At 41.2% G+C, this 12552-nt stretch overlaps 1 protein-coding gene across 1 annotated transcript in view; it reads left to right on the top strand.

Moving 5' to 3' along the window:
* The first annotated feature begins 7153 nt into the window (after positions 1-7153).
* The window catches only part of LOC129833008 (polycomb protein suz12-A-like), a 32046-nt gene continuing 26647 nt past the window's right edge, over positions 7154-12552 (top strand). The window contains exons 1-3 of the mRNA XM_055897222.1: positions 7154-7950; positions 10288-10334; positions 10654-10718. Of these exons, the coding sequence (XP_055753197.1) occupies positions 7749-7950; positions 10288-10334; positions 10654-10718 (314 nt within the window). The 5' untranslated portion in view covers positions 7154-7748. The remainder of the gene's footprint in view (positions 7951-10287; positions 10335-10653; positions 10719-12552) is intronic.

The following is a 12552-nucleotide window of genomic DNA, read 5'->3' as shown; positions in this document are numbered from 1 at the left end:
TGTTCTTGGAGAGATACCCTCCTGTAGGTTTACACTCCAAACCTGTTCCTGGAGAACTACTGTCCTGTAGGTTTTAACTTCAACCTTGTTCCTGGAGAACTACCCTCCTGTAGGTTTACACTCCAAACCTGTTCCTGGAGAGGTACCCTCCTGTAGGTTTACACTCCAACCCTGTTCCTGGAGAACTACTGTCCTGTAGGTTTACACTCCAACCCTGTTCCTGGAGAACTACTGTCCTGTAGGTTTTAAATTCAACCCTGTTCCTGGAGAGCTACTCTCCTGTAGGTTTACACTCCAATTCTAATCTAGCACACCTGATTCTAATAATTATCTGGTTGATAAACTGAATCAGGTTAGTTACAACTGGGGTTGGAGTGAAAACCTACAGGAGGGTAGCTCTCCAGGAACAGGGTTGGAGTGAAAACCTACAGGAGGGTAGCACTCCAGCAACAGGGTTGGAGTGTCCCCAAAATCGTCCCCAAAATGCTACAATGTAAAAACTGTAAAGGATTTGGCCATGTGGCATATGTGTGGAGGCTGAAGATCGGAGTGAAGAAGGTCAGGGCTGCGATTGTGGTGGCGATCATGATCCAAATCAAATGTATTTATAAAGCCCTTCTTACATCAGCTGATATCTCAAAGTGCTGTACAGAAACCCAGCCTAAAACCCCAAACAGCAAGCAATGCAGGTGTAAAAGCACAGTGGCTAGGATAAACTCCCTAGAAAGGCCAAAACCTAGGAAGAAACCGAGAGAGGAACCAGGCTATGAGGGGTGGCCAGAGGTCTTGAAGTGCCCTGTAAAAGGGTGAAGGAAGTTGAGCTGGCGAAAGTCAGGACGGTCCATCAGATCTCCTATGCGGATGCAACCAAAAGAGTTGAGAAAGCAAGTGACAGTGTTGAAGGTATGATACGCAGATGCAACACAGCCCGCGTGTCAAGCAAGAGAACGGTGTGTTAAAAAGGTGATTTTATAGCATTTATTACAACTGTTATTAATTGTACGGCACAAAGTATTAAAGAAATCTAAGAAGTTGAACATCATCGTGGCTGCAGCTGAAAAGTATGTGGGACTTCAATGGAAGATGTGCCACACTCCCAGGCTCCTGAGCCAGAGTATGAATTGGATTTGGCGGTTTTGTTTTAACAGAAGAAATAAGATGTTTTGGATATTTTTTGCCCCCTCACACCGACAATGTTTCTATTTTTGTGATCTTTTTGTTTTCATCCCGCACAGTAGGTGGCGGCAATACACTTTTTGAGTGTAGTCTGCTGATACATACAAAGAAAAAGAAGTAGCGAGTGTGCGTCACTAGTTACCACAGCCACAAGGTAAGAAGGCCTGCCTACTCGACCAATCAGAGGAGGGAGTGTGATGACGTGAATGCCGGTTTACGTTTCGTGGGAAACGACCAATCAGGTGAGGGAGTGTGATGACGGGGCAGAAAACAGACGTGTATTTCTTTTATCCAGTGATCCACCAATTATTTGATTATTTATTAGCTATAATAAAACCAACCGTTCTAAATGCAAAGTGGTAATCAGATGTCTTATTCAAACTCAGCTTGCAAGTTTATCATGATGTTTGCCCTTACTCATAGTTACTTTAACCCAAAATAGGTTTACTCCAGTAGTTGCATTGTTTTTAAAATGGCATGTAGACCAACAAATTGATATATCTTAATTTTAGATCTTTATTTTCAAAATCCACAAGTTAAACGTTCACAGCTTCACAGCAATGTTCACATAAATTTCATTAAAAACAAATTTGGGCTGATTTAAGATGAAAATGTCTACTCTTTTACTTTATTTGGCATCCAGGCACTTACCATAGTCATTTATTTATTTCACTTAACATAGCCTTGCAATCCATCTTTTTATTATTTTGTTCCAGTTTCCAAAGGCATGGTCTTCAAGCTATGGAATATGGTCGAAACATTTTCATTAAAATAATAATTGATTGGACTACTTTCCTCACCACACGAACCCCACTTACAACCTCTTTATTTGATTTGATTGGCCCACTTACAACCTCTTTATTTGATTTGATTGGCCCATCCACCCATGTCTTCAGAGGACAAAGGTAACTTTATACATTATTCATACACTTGACATACATGGCACTTTTATACAAAGTATTACACGATAGGAATACAGTTTGATATACACGTAAAATTGTACTCATCCATAGCCGTGTGACCACTGAGTTAGGACACCTGTTTAAAAGACCCATCTTCCATCTTATTAAGGAACATTCCATTGTTAGTACTTCAACATTATTCTAATTAAATGTTATAAAGTGTATGGTGTAAATGACAGTGATCCGTCTCTGAACTTACTTCCTTCTTGTCTCTTTCAGCAGCATATTTCTCTTTGGCTTTTGTCTGTCTTTGCCCTGGTGTCATTCATACAGTACCCTCAGAAAGTATTTACACCCCTTGACTTTTTCCTAATTGTCTTGTGTTACAGCCTGAATTTAGATTTTTTGGGGGGTCACTGGCCTACACGCAATACCCCATAATGTCAAAGTGGAATTATGTTTTTAGACATTTTTACAAATTAATTAAAAATGAAAATCTGAAATGTCTTGAGTCAATAAGTATTCTACCTTTTTTATGGCAAGCATAAATAAGTTCAGGAGTAAAAATGTGACCGACCGCCTCGATTCGGTCTTACGTAGCAACATTTGAAATTGTGTTCATTTTTTACACTGGATAAAAGTAGAACTACACTGCAGTTGAGGAACAATGGGAAAGGAATTATGCTTTGAAAGTTGATAAACTTGTAACCCCATCTTTGAGAAAATGTCCCTTGGATGTTTGGTACACCTACTGAAGAGCCCTTTGTCTACACCTATTCAGCATTGTTCACACGCTCTTAAGCCTTAGCCCCACCCGTCTCTTTAAGGATTCACATGTGAGGTCATGTGCTTAACAGAGTTAGTAGTGTCGTAAACAACCAAAGATTTCAAGACTAAAAGTTGTGAAAGTAATAGCCTACAATAAGGAAAAAATCCAAGTAAAAATACACTATCTAGTCCTTGGCCTATATCCTAGTCTGACTTTGGTGTGGTCCCATGTGGCTCAGTTAGTGATCCTTACAACACCAGAGTTGTGGGTTTGATTCCCACAGGAGACCAGACCAGTATGAAAAATGTATGAAGTCGCTCTGGATAAGAGTGTCTGTTAAATTACTCAAATGTAATGTTGTTCTTCACATTTACCGTCTCTGATAAACACACACAATGAAATTAAAGTTTATTTGTCACATGCACAGGATACAGAAATACATGATTATTTGCATAGTAACAATAGAAAGTGTCCAGACTCAAATATTTTATAATTATTAGATCACGCTTCCCCAGAAACTTGTCTAAATTGATGGATCATGTGCACGAAATGCTATAATCACCACCCAATTCACACCGGAGTTTCTTACCAAGAAGACAGTGGCCGAGATTGGACTTAAATATGCTTGAAAATCTATGGCAAGACTTTTGAAAATAATAAATGAGAAAATAATAAATAGGCAAATATTGTACAATCCAGGTGTGCAAAGTTCTAAGAGACTTACCCAGAAAGACAGACAGCTGTAATCACGGCCAAAGGTGATTCTAACATGTATTGACTCAGGGATGTGAATACGTATGTAAATGAGATATATTTCTGTATTTCATTTTCAATACATTTGCAAAAATTTCTAAAAACATATTTGAACTTTTTCCATTATGGGGTATTGTGTGTTGTAAATGGGTGAGAATTAGTTTTAGTTTTTATCCATTTTGAATTCAGGCTGTAACACGTTCACCTGTAACGCGTTCACCTGTAACGCGTTCACCTGTAACGCGTTCACCTGTAACGCGTTCACCTGTAACGCGTTCACCTGTAACGCGTTCACCTGTAACGCGTTCACCTGTAACGCGTTCACCTGTAACACGTTCACCTGTAACACGTTCACCTGTAACACGTTCACCTGTAACACGTTCACCTATAACACGTTCACCTGTGGAATAAGTCAAGGAGTATGAATACTTTCTAAAGACACTGTCTTTGTGCCCACAACTTGAAATGGTAGTCTATAAAAATAAATAAAGAGAGTTGCACGCTCTACAGTTGAAGTCGGAAGTTTACATACACCATAGCCAAATACATTTAAACTCAGTTTTTCACAATTCCTGACATGTAATCCTAGTAAAAATTCCCTGTCTGAGGTCAGTTAGGATCACCACTATATATTAAGAATGTGAAATGTCAGAACAATATTGGAGAGAATGATTTATTTCACCTTTTATTTCTTCCACAAGCTTCCCACAATAAGTTGGGTGCATTTTGGCCCATTCCTCATGACAGAGCTGACAGAGCTGGTGTAACTGAGTCAGGTTTGTAGACCTCCTTGCTCGCACACGCTTTTCTGCCCACACATTTTCTATAGGATTGAGGTCAGGGCTTTGTGATGGCCACTCCAATACCTTGACTTGGTTGTTCTTAAGCCATTTTGCCACAACTTTGGAAGTATGCTTGGGGTCATTGTCTATTTGGAAGACCCATTTGCGATCAAGCTTTAACTTCCTGACTGATGTCTTGAGATGTTGCTTCAATATATCCACGTAATTTTCTTTCCTCATAATGTCATCTATTTTGTGAAGTGCCCCAGTCCCTCCTGCAGCAAAGCACTCGCACATCATGATGCTGCCACCCCGGTGCTTCACGGTTGGGATGGTGTTCTTTGACTTGCAAGCCTCCCCCTTTTTCCTTCAAACATAACAATGGTCATTATGGCCAAACAGTTCTATTTTTGTTTCATCAGACCAGAGGACATTTCTCCAAAAAGTGCCATCTTTGTCCTTATGTGCAGTTGCAAACCGTAGTCTGGCTTTTTTATGGCGGTTTTGTTGCAGTGGCTTCTTCCTTACTGAGCAGCCCTTCAGGTTATGGCAATATAGGACTCCTTTACTGTGGATATAGATACTTTTGTACCTGTTTCCTCCAGCATCTTCACAAGGTCCTTTGCTGCTGTTCTAGGATTGATTTGCACTTTTCGCACCAAAGTACGTTCATCTCTAGGAGACAGAACATGAGTTGTTCTTGCAGGCATTTGAAAGTGAGTTGCTGTCAATTTGGAAATTGCTCTTTTTTTCTGAGGTCTTGGCTGATTTCTTTTGATTTTCCCATGATGTCAAGCAAAGAGGCACTGAGTTTGAAGGTATGCCTTGAAATACATCCACAAGTACACCTCCAATTGACTCAAATGATGTCAATTAGCCTATCAGAAGCTTCTAAAGCCATGACATCATTTTCTGGAATTTTCCAAGCTGTTTAAAGGCACAGTCAACTTAGTGTATGTAAACTTCTGACCCACTGGAATTGTGATACAGTGAATTATAAGTTAAATAATCTGTCTGTAAACAATTGTTGGAAAATGTACTTGTGTCATGCACAAAGTAGATGTACTAACCGACTTGCCAAAACTATAGTTTGTTAACACGAAATTTGTGGAGTGGTTGAAAAACGAGTTTTAATGACTTCAACCTAAGTGTATGTAAACTTCCGACCACCTCAGAGTAATGTATTGGGTAGACCACCTCAGAGTAATGTATTGGGTAGACCACCTCAGAGTAATGTATTGGGTAGACCACCACAGAGAAATGTATTGGGTAGACCACCTCCCAGTAATGTATTGGGTAGACCACCTCAGAGTAATGTATTGGGTAGACCACCTCAGAGTAATGTATTGGTTAGACCACCTCAGAGTAATGTATTGGGTAGACCACCTCAGAGTAATGTATTGGGTAGACCACCTCCCAGTAATGTATTGGCTAGACCACCTCCCAGTAATGTATTGGTTAGACCACCTCCCAGTAATGTATTGGTTAGACCACCTCCCAGTAATGTATTGGGTAGACCACCTCCCAGTAATGTATTGGGTAGACCACCTCAGAGTAATGTATTGGGTAGACCACCTCCCAGTAATGTATTGGGTAGACCACCTCCCAGTAATGTATTGGGTAGACCACCTCCCAGTAATGTATTGGGTAGACCACCTCCCAGTAATGTATTGGGTAGACCACCTCCCAGTAATGTATTGGGTAGACCACCTCCCAGTAATGTATTGGGTAGACCACCTCAGAGTAATGTATTGGGTAGACCACCTCAGAGTAATGTATTGGGTAGACCACCTCCCAGTAATGTATTGGGTAGACCACCTCAGAGTAATGTATTGGGTAGACCACCTCCCAGTAATGTATTGGGTAGACCACCTCCCAGTAATGTATTGGGTAGACCACCTCCCAGTAATGTATTGGGTAGACCACCTCAGAGTAATGTATTGGGTAGACCACCTCAGAGTAATGTATTGGCTAGACCACCTCCCAGTAATGTATTGGGTAGACCACCTCCCAGTAATGTATTGGGTAGACCACCTCCCAGTAATGTATTGGGTAGACCACCTCCCAGTAATGTATTGGGTAGACCACCTCAGAGTAATGTATTGGGTAGACCACCTCAGAGTAATGTATTGGGTAGACCACCTCCCAGTAATGTATTGGGTAGACCACCTCAGAGTAATGTATTGGGTAGACCACCTCCCAGTAATGTATTGGGTAGACCACCTCCCAGTAATGTATTGGGTAGACCACCTCCCAGTAATGTATTGGGTAGACCACCTCAGAGTAATGTATTGGGTAGACCACCTCAGAGTAATGTATTGGCTAGACCACCTCCCAGTAATGTATTGGGTAGACCACCTCCCAGTAATGTATTGGGTAGACCACCTCCCAGTAATGTATTGGGTAAACCACCTCCCAGTAATGTATTGGGTAGACCACCTCCCAGTAATGTATTGGGTAGACCACCTCAGAGTAATGGAACAGAACGGAAAATGCGTCATCACACTCCCTCATCTGATTGGTCGGATAGGCTGGCCTTCTGAGCTGTCGTTCACGTCATCACACTCGCTCATCTGATTGGTCGAGTAGGGGGGCCTTCTGACTTTGTGGCTGTGGTAACTAGTGACGACTGCGTGTGAGTGGCAAACGTTTCTCTACCGAACGTCATCTGCCGACCCGTGATGATTCGCACCAATCACAACTCTCACTTCTCTAAACAACGCCTCTGATTCGGCTAGGATCTGTGAGGGCGGTTGCTTTCAAGTCACCATTTGAATTGTTGAGTTCAGGGAGTTTATTCCTGATATGTGGGAGAAAAAAAACGGTCAATTTGACTGTTCCGTAGAAGTGCTCAGGAAAATTGTACTAAATGGTTAATTTGCGTAGAGTTTTGTAGCTTTACCAAACCGACATAGTGGCTAGCCATTCTTTCATGGCATCTTTCCAAATCACCTTATTTGTTGTGATATCTACAGCGATTCAGCAGGTCCAGCTAACAAGCTAGCTCAGGCTTAGCATAACTAGCTAACTGATGTTCAGTAGGAAACATAGCTACACAGACATAGCTAGGTGAACGTGCCGGGTGCTTGCTAACTTCTCTAATTTCGTGCGTCCTTGCGATTTAATCTAAATTGTTTCTCTGACGGACTGTTTTCTAGCCAACAAACAATGCATTTCTACAAGTCTAATGTTTATTCCATGTAATTGACAAGAAGATAGCTAGCTAACTTTGCTGGCTAACACCGCCCGGCTAGCTTCAGCTTGCTCGTTTTTGGTAACGTTACTCTTTGTTTTGACAAAGGACCTGATATTTTTTTTTCTTCCATATTTGGAATATACCTGGGACATTTTTGTATTTCCTGGGCCATGTCTCCCCAGAAGCACGGTTCTTCTGACGGCGGCAACAACGTATCGGGTCCCGTTGTGGGATACGTTGGTACCGGTGGCGGCAGAGCGAACGGCCGTGTCTACCACCACCAAACAACTGCAGTTGTGGTGCCCGCAGCCAAGAAGCCGAAAATGGAACTGGTTCAAGCCGATCATGAGTTGTTCTTGCAGGCATTTGAAAGTGAGTTGCTGTCATTGTCGTCATATAATGTTGTTGCACGATTAGTTATCTTTATATTGCTAGATTGGCATTTACAATCAATCTCTATATTTAATCTAGCCTATATAGGAGTGTCCCTTGTGATCGTGTGGCATCTTTTGAAAAACAAAATTATAACCACATTTCACCATAAAGACGCCAAGTTCAAAGCATCTGACAACATGATTTGACAGTCATCAGTATACAAAGAAATCTGATCCTATTTTAGATTTATAGCTAACTACTGTAGTTAATTTATTTTACCACGTGTTTGCTTACTTCCTCTGAAGAGATGACATGTGCCAGCACTACTTTAAGAAATCAGCATGTGCTGCCTTTGAAATATGTAAAAAAAAAAAATATTTGTGTAACATTTATTTAACTAGGCAAGTCAGTTAAGAACAAATTCTTATTTACATTGACGGCCTACCAAAAGGCAAAAGGCCTTCTGCGGGGACGGGGGCTGGGATTAAAATAAAATAAAAATATAGGACCAAACACACATCACGACGAGAGACAACACAACAGTACATACAGAGAGACCTAAGACAACATAGCATGGTAGCAACACATGAAAACACAGCATGGTAGCAACTGTGTACTAACTCATGTTTACTATGTACTAACTAACGTTCTTCTACACCTGCATTGCTTGCTGTTTGGGGTTTTAGGCTGGGTTTCTGTACAGCACTTTGTGACATAAGTTGATGTAAGAAGGGCTTTATAAATAAATTCGATTGATTGATTAATGCAACACACGTAAATATGTATAGGGTCATTTTCATGTTAAAGGGACCCATGATCACCAACATGGGAAGTCTATATTTGTGAAAAATATAAAGGTGTGTGTTTATATATACATTTTTCAACCATTTCCCGTCCTAAAAATTAGGAATAAGCAAAGGCTTTGATTTCTGGTCAAACAGATGGAAAAGGGGTCTTGTAATACTTTTTCTGGTAGAAGTTTTCTAAGGTTTTAGAAATACATTAAAACACAACAATGTTGAAGTAAAGACTCCTAAAATCAACACTTATATTTTGTTTTGGAGAAGTGTTTCTGCCTGTAAGTTTAAGAAAACATTCCCCTGTGTCTTGTTATTCCGTTATCAAAAACCCATATAGCTAGAGTGTTTTTACTGACGTACATTTTGTTTATGATTTATTAAGTGATGACAACTCGAAATCAAATCGGTAACAGAATTTCAGAAAAATCAGTAACTGAATTTCTGCAATTGAATTGGCTACAATGGGAAATCATAGTAGTCACAAACCACAGTTGGATTCACATGTTTGGACAGCACAGTAGAGTACAGTAAAGAAAGGTATAGTTCTATACAGTATACAGTAGAGCACACTAGTTGAGTGCACTATAATGTACTGCACGACTGTACTGAACTGAACTGTCTTCTACTGAACTGAACTGTCTTCTACTGAACTGAACTGTCTTCTACTGAACTGAACTATCCTCTACTGAACTGAACTATCCTCTACTGAACTGAACGATCCTCTACTGAACTGAACGATCCTCTACTGAACTGAACGATCCTCTACTGAACTGAACGATCCTCTACTGAACTGAACGATCCTCTACTGAACTGAACGATCCTCTACTGAACTGAACGATCCTCTACTGAACTGAACGATCCTCTACTGAACTGAACGATCCTCTACTGAACTGAACGATCCTCTACTGAACTGAACGATCCTCTACTGAACTGAACGATCCTCTACTGAACTGAACTATCTTCTATTGAACTGAACTATACTGCACTGTACTGACCTAGACTCTACTGACCTATACTCTACTGTACTGAACTATCTTCTACTGAACTATACTGTACTGAACTATCCTCTACTGAACTATACTCTACTGAACTGAACTATCCTCTACTGAACTGAACTATCCTCTACTGAACTGAACTATCCTCTACTGAACTGAACTATCTTCTACTGAACTGTACTGAACTATCCTCTACTGAACTATCCTCTACTGAACTATCCTCTACTGAACTATCCTCTACTGAACTATCTTCTACTGAACTGTACTGAACTATACTCTGCTGTACTGAACTGAATAATACTGTACTGAACTCTGCTCTACTGAACTATACATTACTGCACTCTACTGTACGAGTATACGAATAAGATTGCTAATGTAAAGTAATTTACTGTAAGCTAATAAATGTTGACCCAGTGTCGGTTTCAGAGCCAACAATAATTGCCCTTCTAGGAGAAATAGTCTGTTATCAGTATAATGTTATTGTCAATGTAATTTACTGTGAACTTAATGAATGTTCAACCAGTCTATTGTGTTTCCAGAACCGACCCAGATCTACAGGTTTCTCAGAACAAGGAACTTGATAGCGGTACGTTGGAAGCCTTCTCAGCACCTGTCATTCTTTACTGTCTGTGGCCTCTAATGGTGTCTGTTTTGAAGATGGTAAACATTTAATGTACCTCCTAGAATAGCATTCTGTTGAGCAGATAAAGACTACCTTGAACCAGCTTTGACATGGCTGGTTAATGATGTCTGTTTTGAAGATGGTAAAGTGTTGATGCACTGCACAGTTCCACTAGATAGAATGGCCTTCTTTTGGTCATTGGACAACCTGTTGCAACATTTCTGTCAAAGTACAGAAGATGCAAGTGCAGATTTCTAATCGTTTTTTGTTGTTGTATTTTCAGCCCATATTTCTGCACAGAACCCTCACCTACATGTCCCACAGAAACTCCAGAACAAACGACAAACGGTAAAAACCTGCGTTAGCAATTTAAGTTATTCTTCAATAACACAAACTCCAAAGCAAATCAAGGGGAGAAAAATAGGTTTATTTGAGAAGGACACATGAAGATGTTATGCTGGGAGGTAGATGTTCATTCTCACTTGTCCTCAGCTTTTCTCCACTGAACAAAGGAACAGGAGGCCGTTTTATAGCCTAGGGTTGACCAATCAGAAGTCAGTATGACTGGGCCAATGGCCAAATAACCAGTATCCTGCTCCACACTCAATGTACAGAACGAAGCTCTGAGTTCAGGAGTGACATTCCACAGATTCTAAACAGCTGTTGAACTGAAAACCAACTCCTATTTACATTGACAATTCTCTGTTGACCGTTAGTATTATATCTCGTTTTTAGTGCTCTCGTCCTCTCATCCTCTCAAAGTCTGCGTTGTGTATTTATCTTCGACAGAATCATCACCTTCATGCAGGTGTAAGAATGTAACTGTTGAATGTTTTCACATGTCCATTGATATGTTGGGCATTCTCAGCGTACTGATGAAGCCAGTTTGATGAGTTTCCAGTCTTTAAATAGCCTACATGAGCAGCAGACATAATGACCGTGAACCCGACCACCTCAGAACCTGAAGAGTTGGTAGGGTTAAACCCTGTTGGATTACTGCAGGGGAGAGTATGTGTGTGGTTCAAAATGCTGTTATCTTAACAGAGGGCCAACCGCTATGGGGCTGCATAGTGTAGGAGGGGGCTGCCCCTGCTGTTTCACTGAGTGATGTAATCTATACATACATCTGTATGTCTCTGGACTTGTTTGACGTTGCAGGTGACTGCAGATCGACTGATCTACAAATCACCTTGCGTCATATAACTACTCATTTATTATCTGTAGATCAATTTACCCATGATGCATCATCACAGATGCTCTTGAAAAACAGTGATCCCTGTGTGATTTGAAAAAAATTGAAAATCAACGTTGTTGCTGGCGCTGCACTCTTCCTAACTGAACCACACAGGACCAGTGTCTGCTGAATGAGACGGCGTACGTGTAGGCTGGTTGGTTAATGGCTGTATCTTTCTCTATGTCAATGAGAAGTGGTGCGTTTAGTTATTAGCTGTTTTGCATATTGGTTGATTATTGTGATATGTGGGGCCCTGAGTTCGTCTTGATTATACTGATATGTGGGGCCCTGAGTTCTTCATGATTATAGTGATATGTGGGGCCCTGAGTTCTTCATGATTATAGTGATATGTGGGGCCCTGAGTTCTTCTTGATTATAGTGATATGTGGGGCCCTGAGTTCTTCTTGATTATAGTGATATGTGGGGCCCTGAGTTCTTCTTGATTATAGTGATATCTAGAATCAAATGTTTTCCCGAAACGTATCCTACCGCCTGTCTTTCTGCCCGACGCATCCTACCGCCTGTCTTTCTGCCCGACGCATCCTACCGTCTGTCTTTCTGCCCGACGCTTCCTACAGTCTGTCTTTCTGCCCATAACGCTTCCTACAGTCTGTCTTTCTGCCCGACGCATCCTACCGCCTGTCTTTCTGCCCGACGCATCCTACCGTCTGTCTTTCTACCCATAACGCATCCTACCGTCTGTCTTTCTGCCCATAACGCATCCTACCGTCTGTCTTTCTGCCCATAACGCATCCTACCGTCTGTCTTTCTGCCCATAACGCATCCTACCGTCTGTCTTTCTGCCCATAACGCATCCTACCACCTGTCTTTCTGCCCGACGCATCCTACCGTCTGTCTTTCTGCCCATAACGCATCCTACCGTCTGTCTTTCTGCCCATAACGCATCCTACCGTCTGTCTTTCTACCCATAACGCATCCTACCGTCTG

Source organism: Salvelinus fontinalis, chromosome 2, assembly GCF_029448725.1.
Source record: "Salvelinus fontinalis isolate EN_2023a chromosome 2, ASM2944872v1, whole genome shotgun sequence".
Lineage (NCBI taxonomy): Eukaryota > Metazoa > Chordata > Actinopteri > Salmoniformes > Salmonidae > Salvelinus > Salvelinus fontinalis.
Note: the sequence above shows the minus strand (reverse complement) of the source record. Positions and strands in the feature narration are given on the sequence as shown.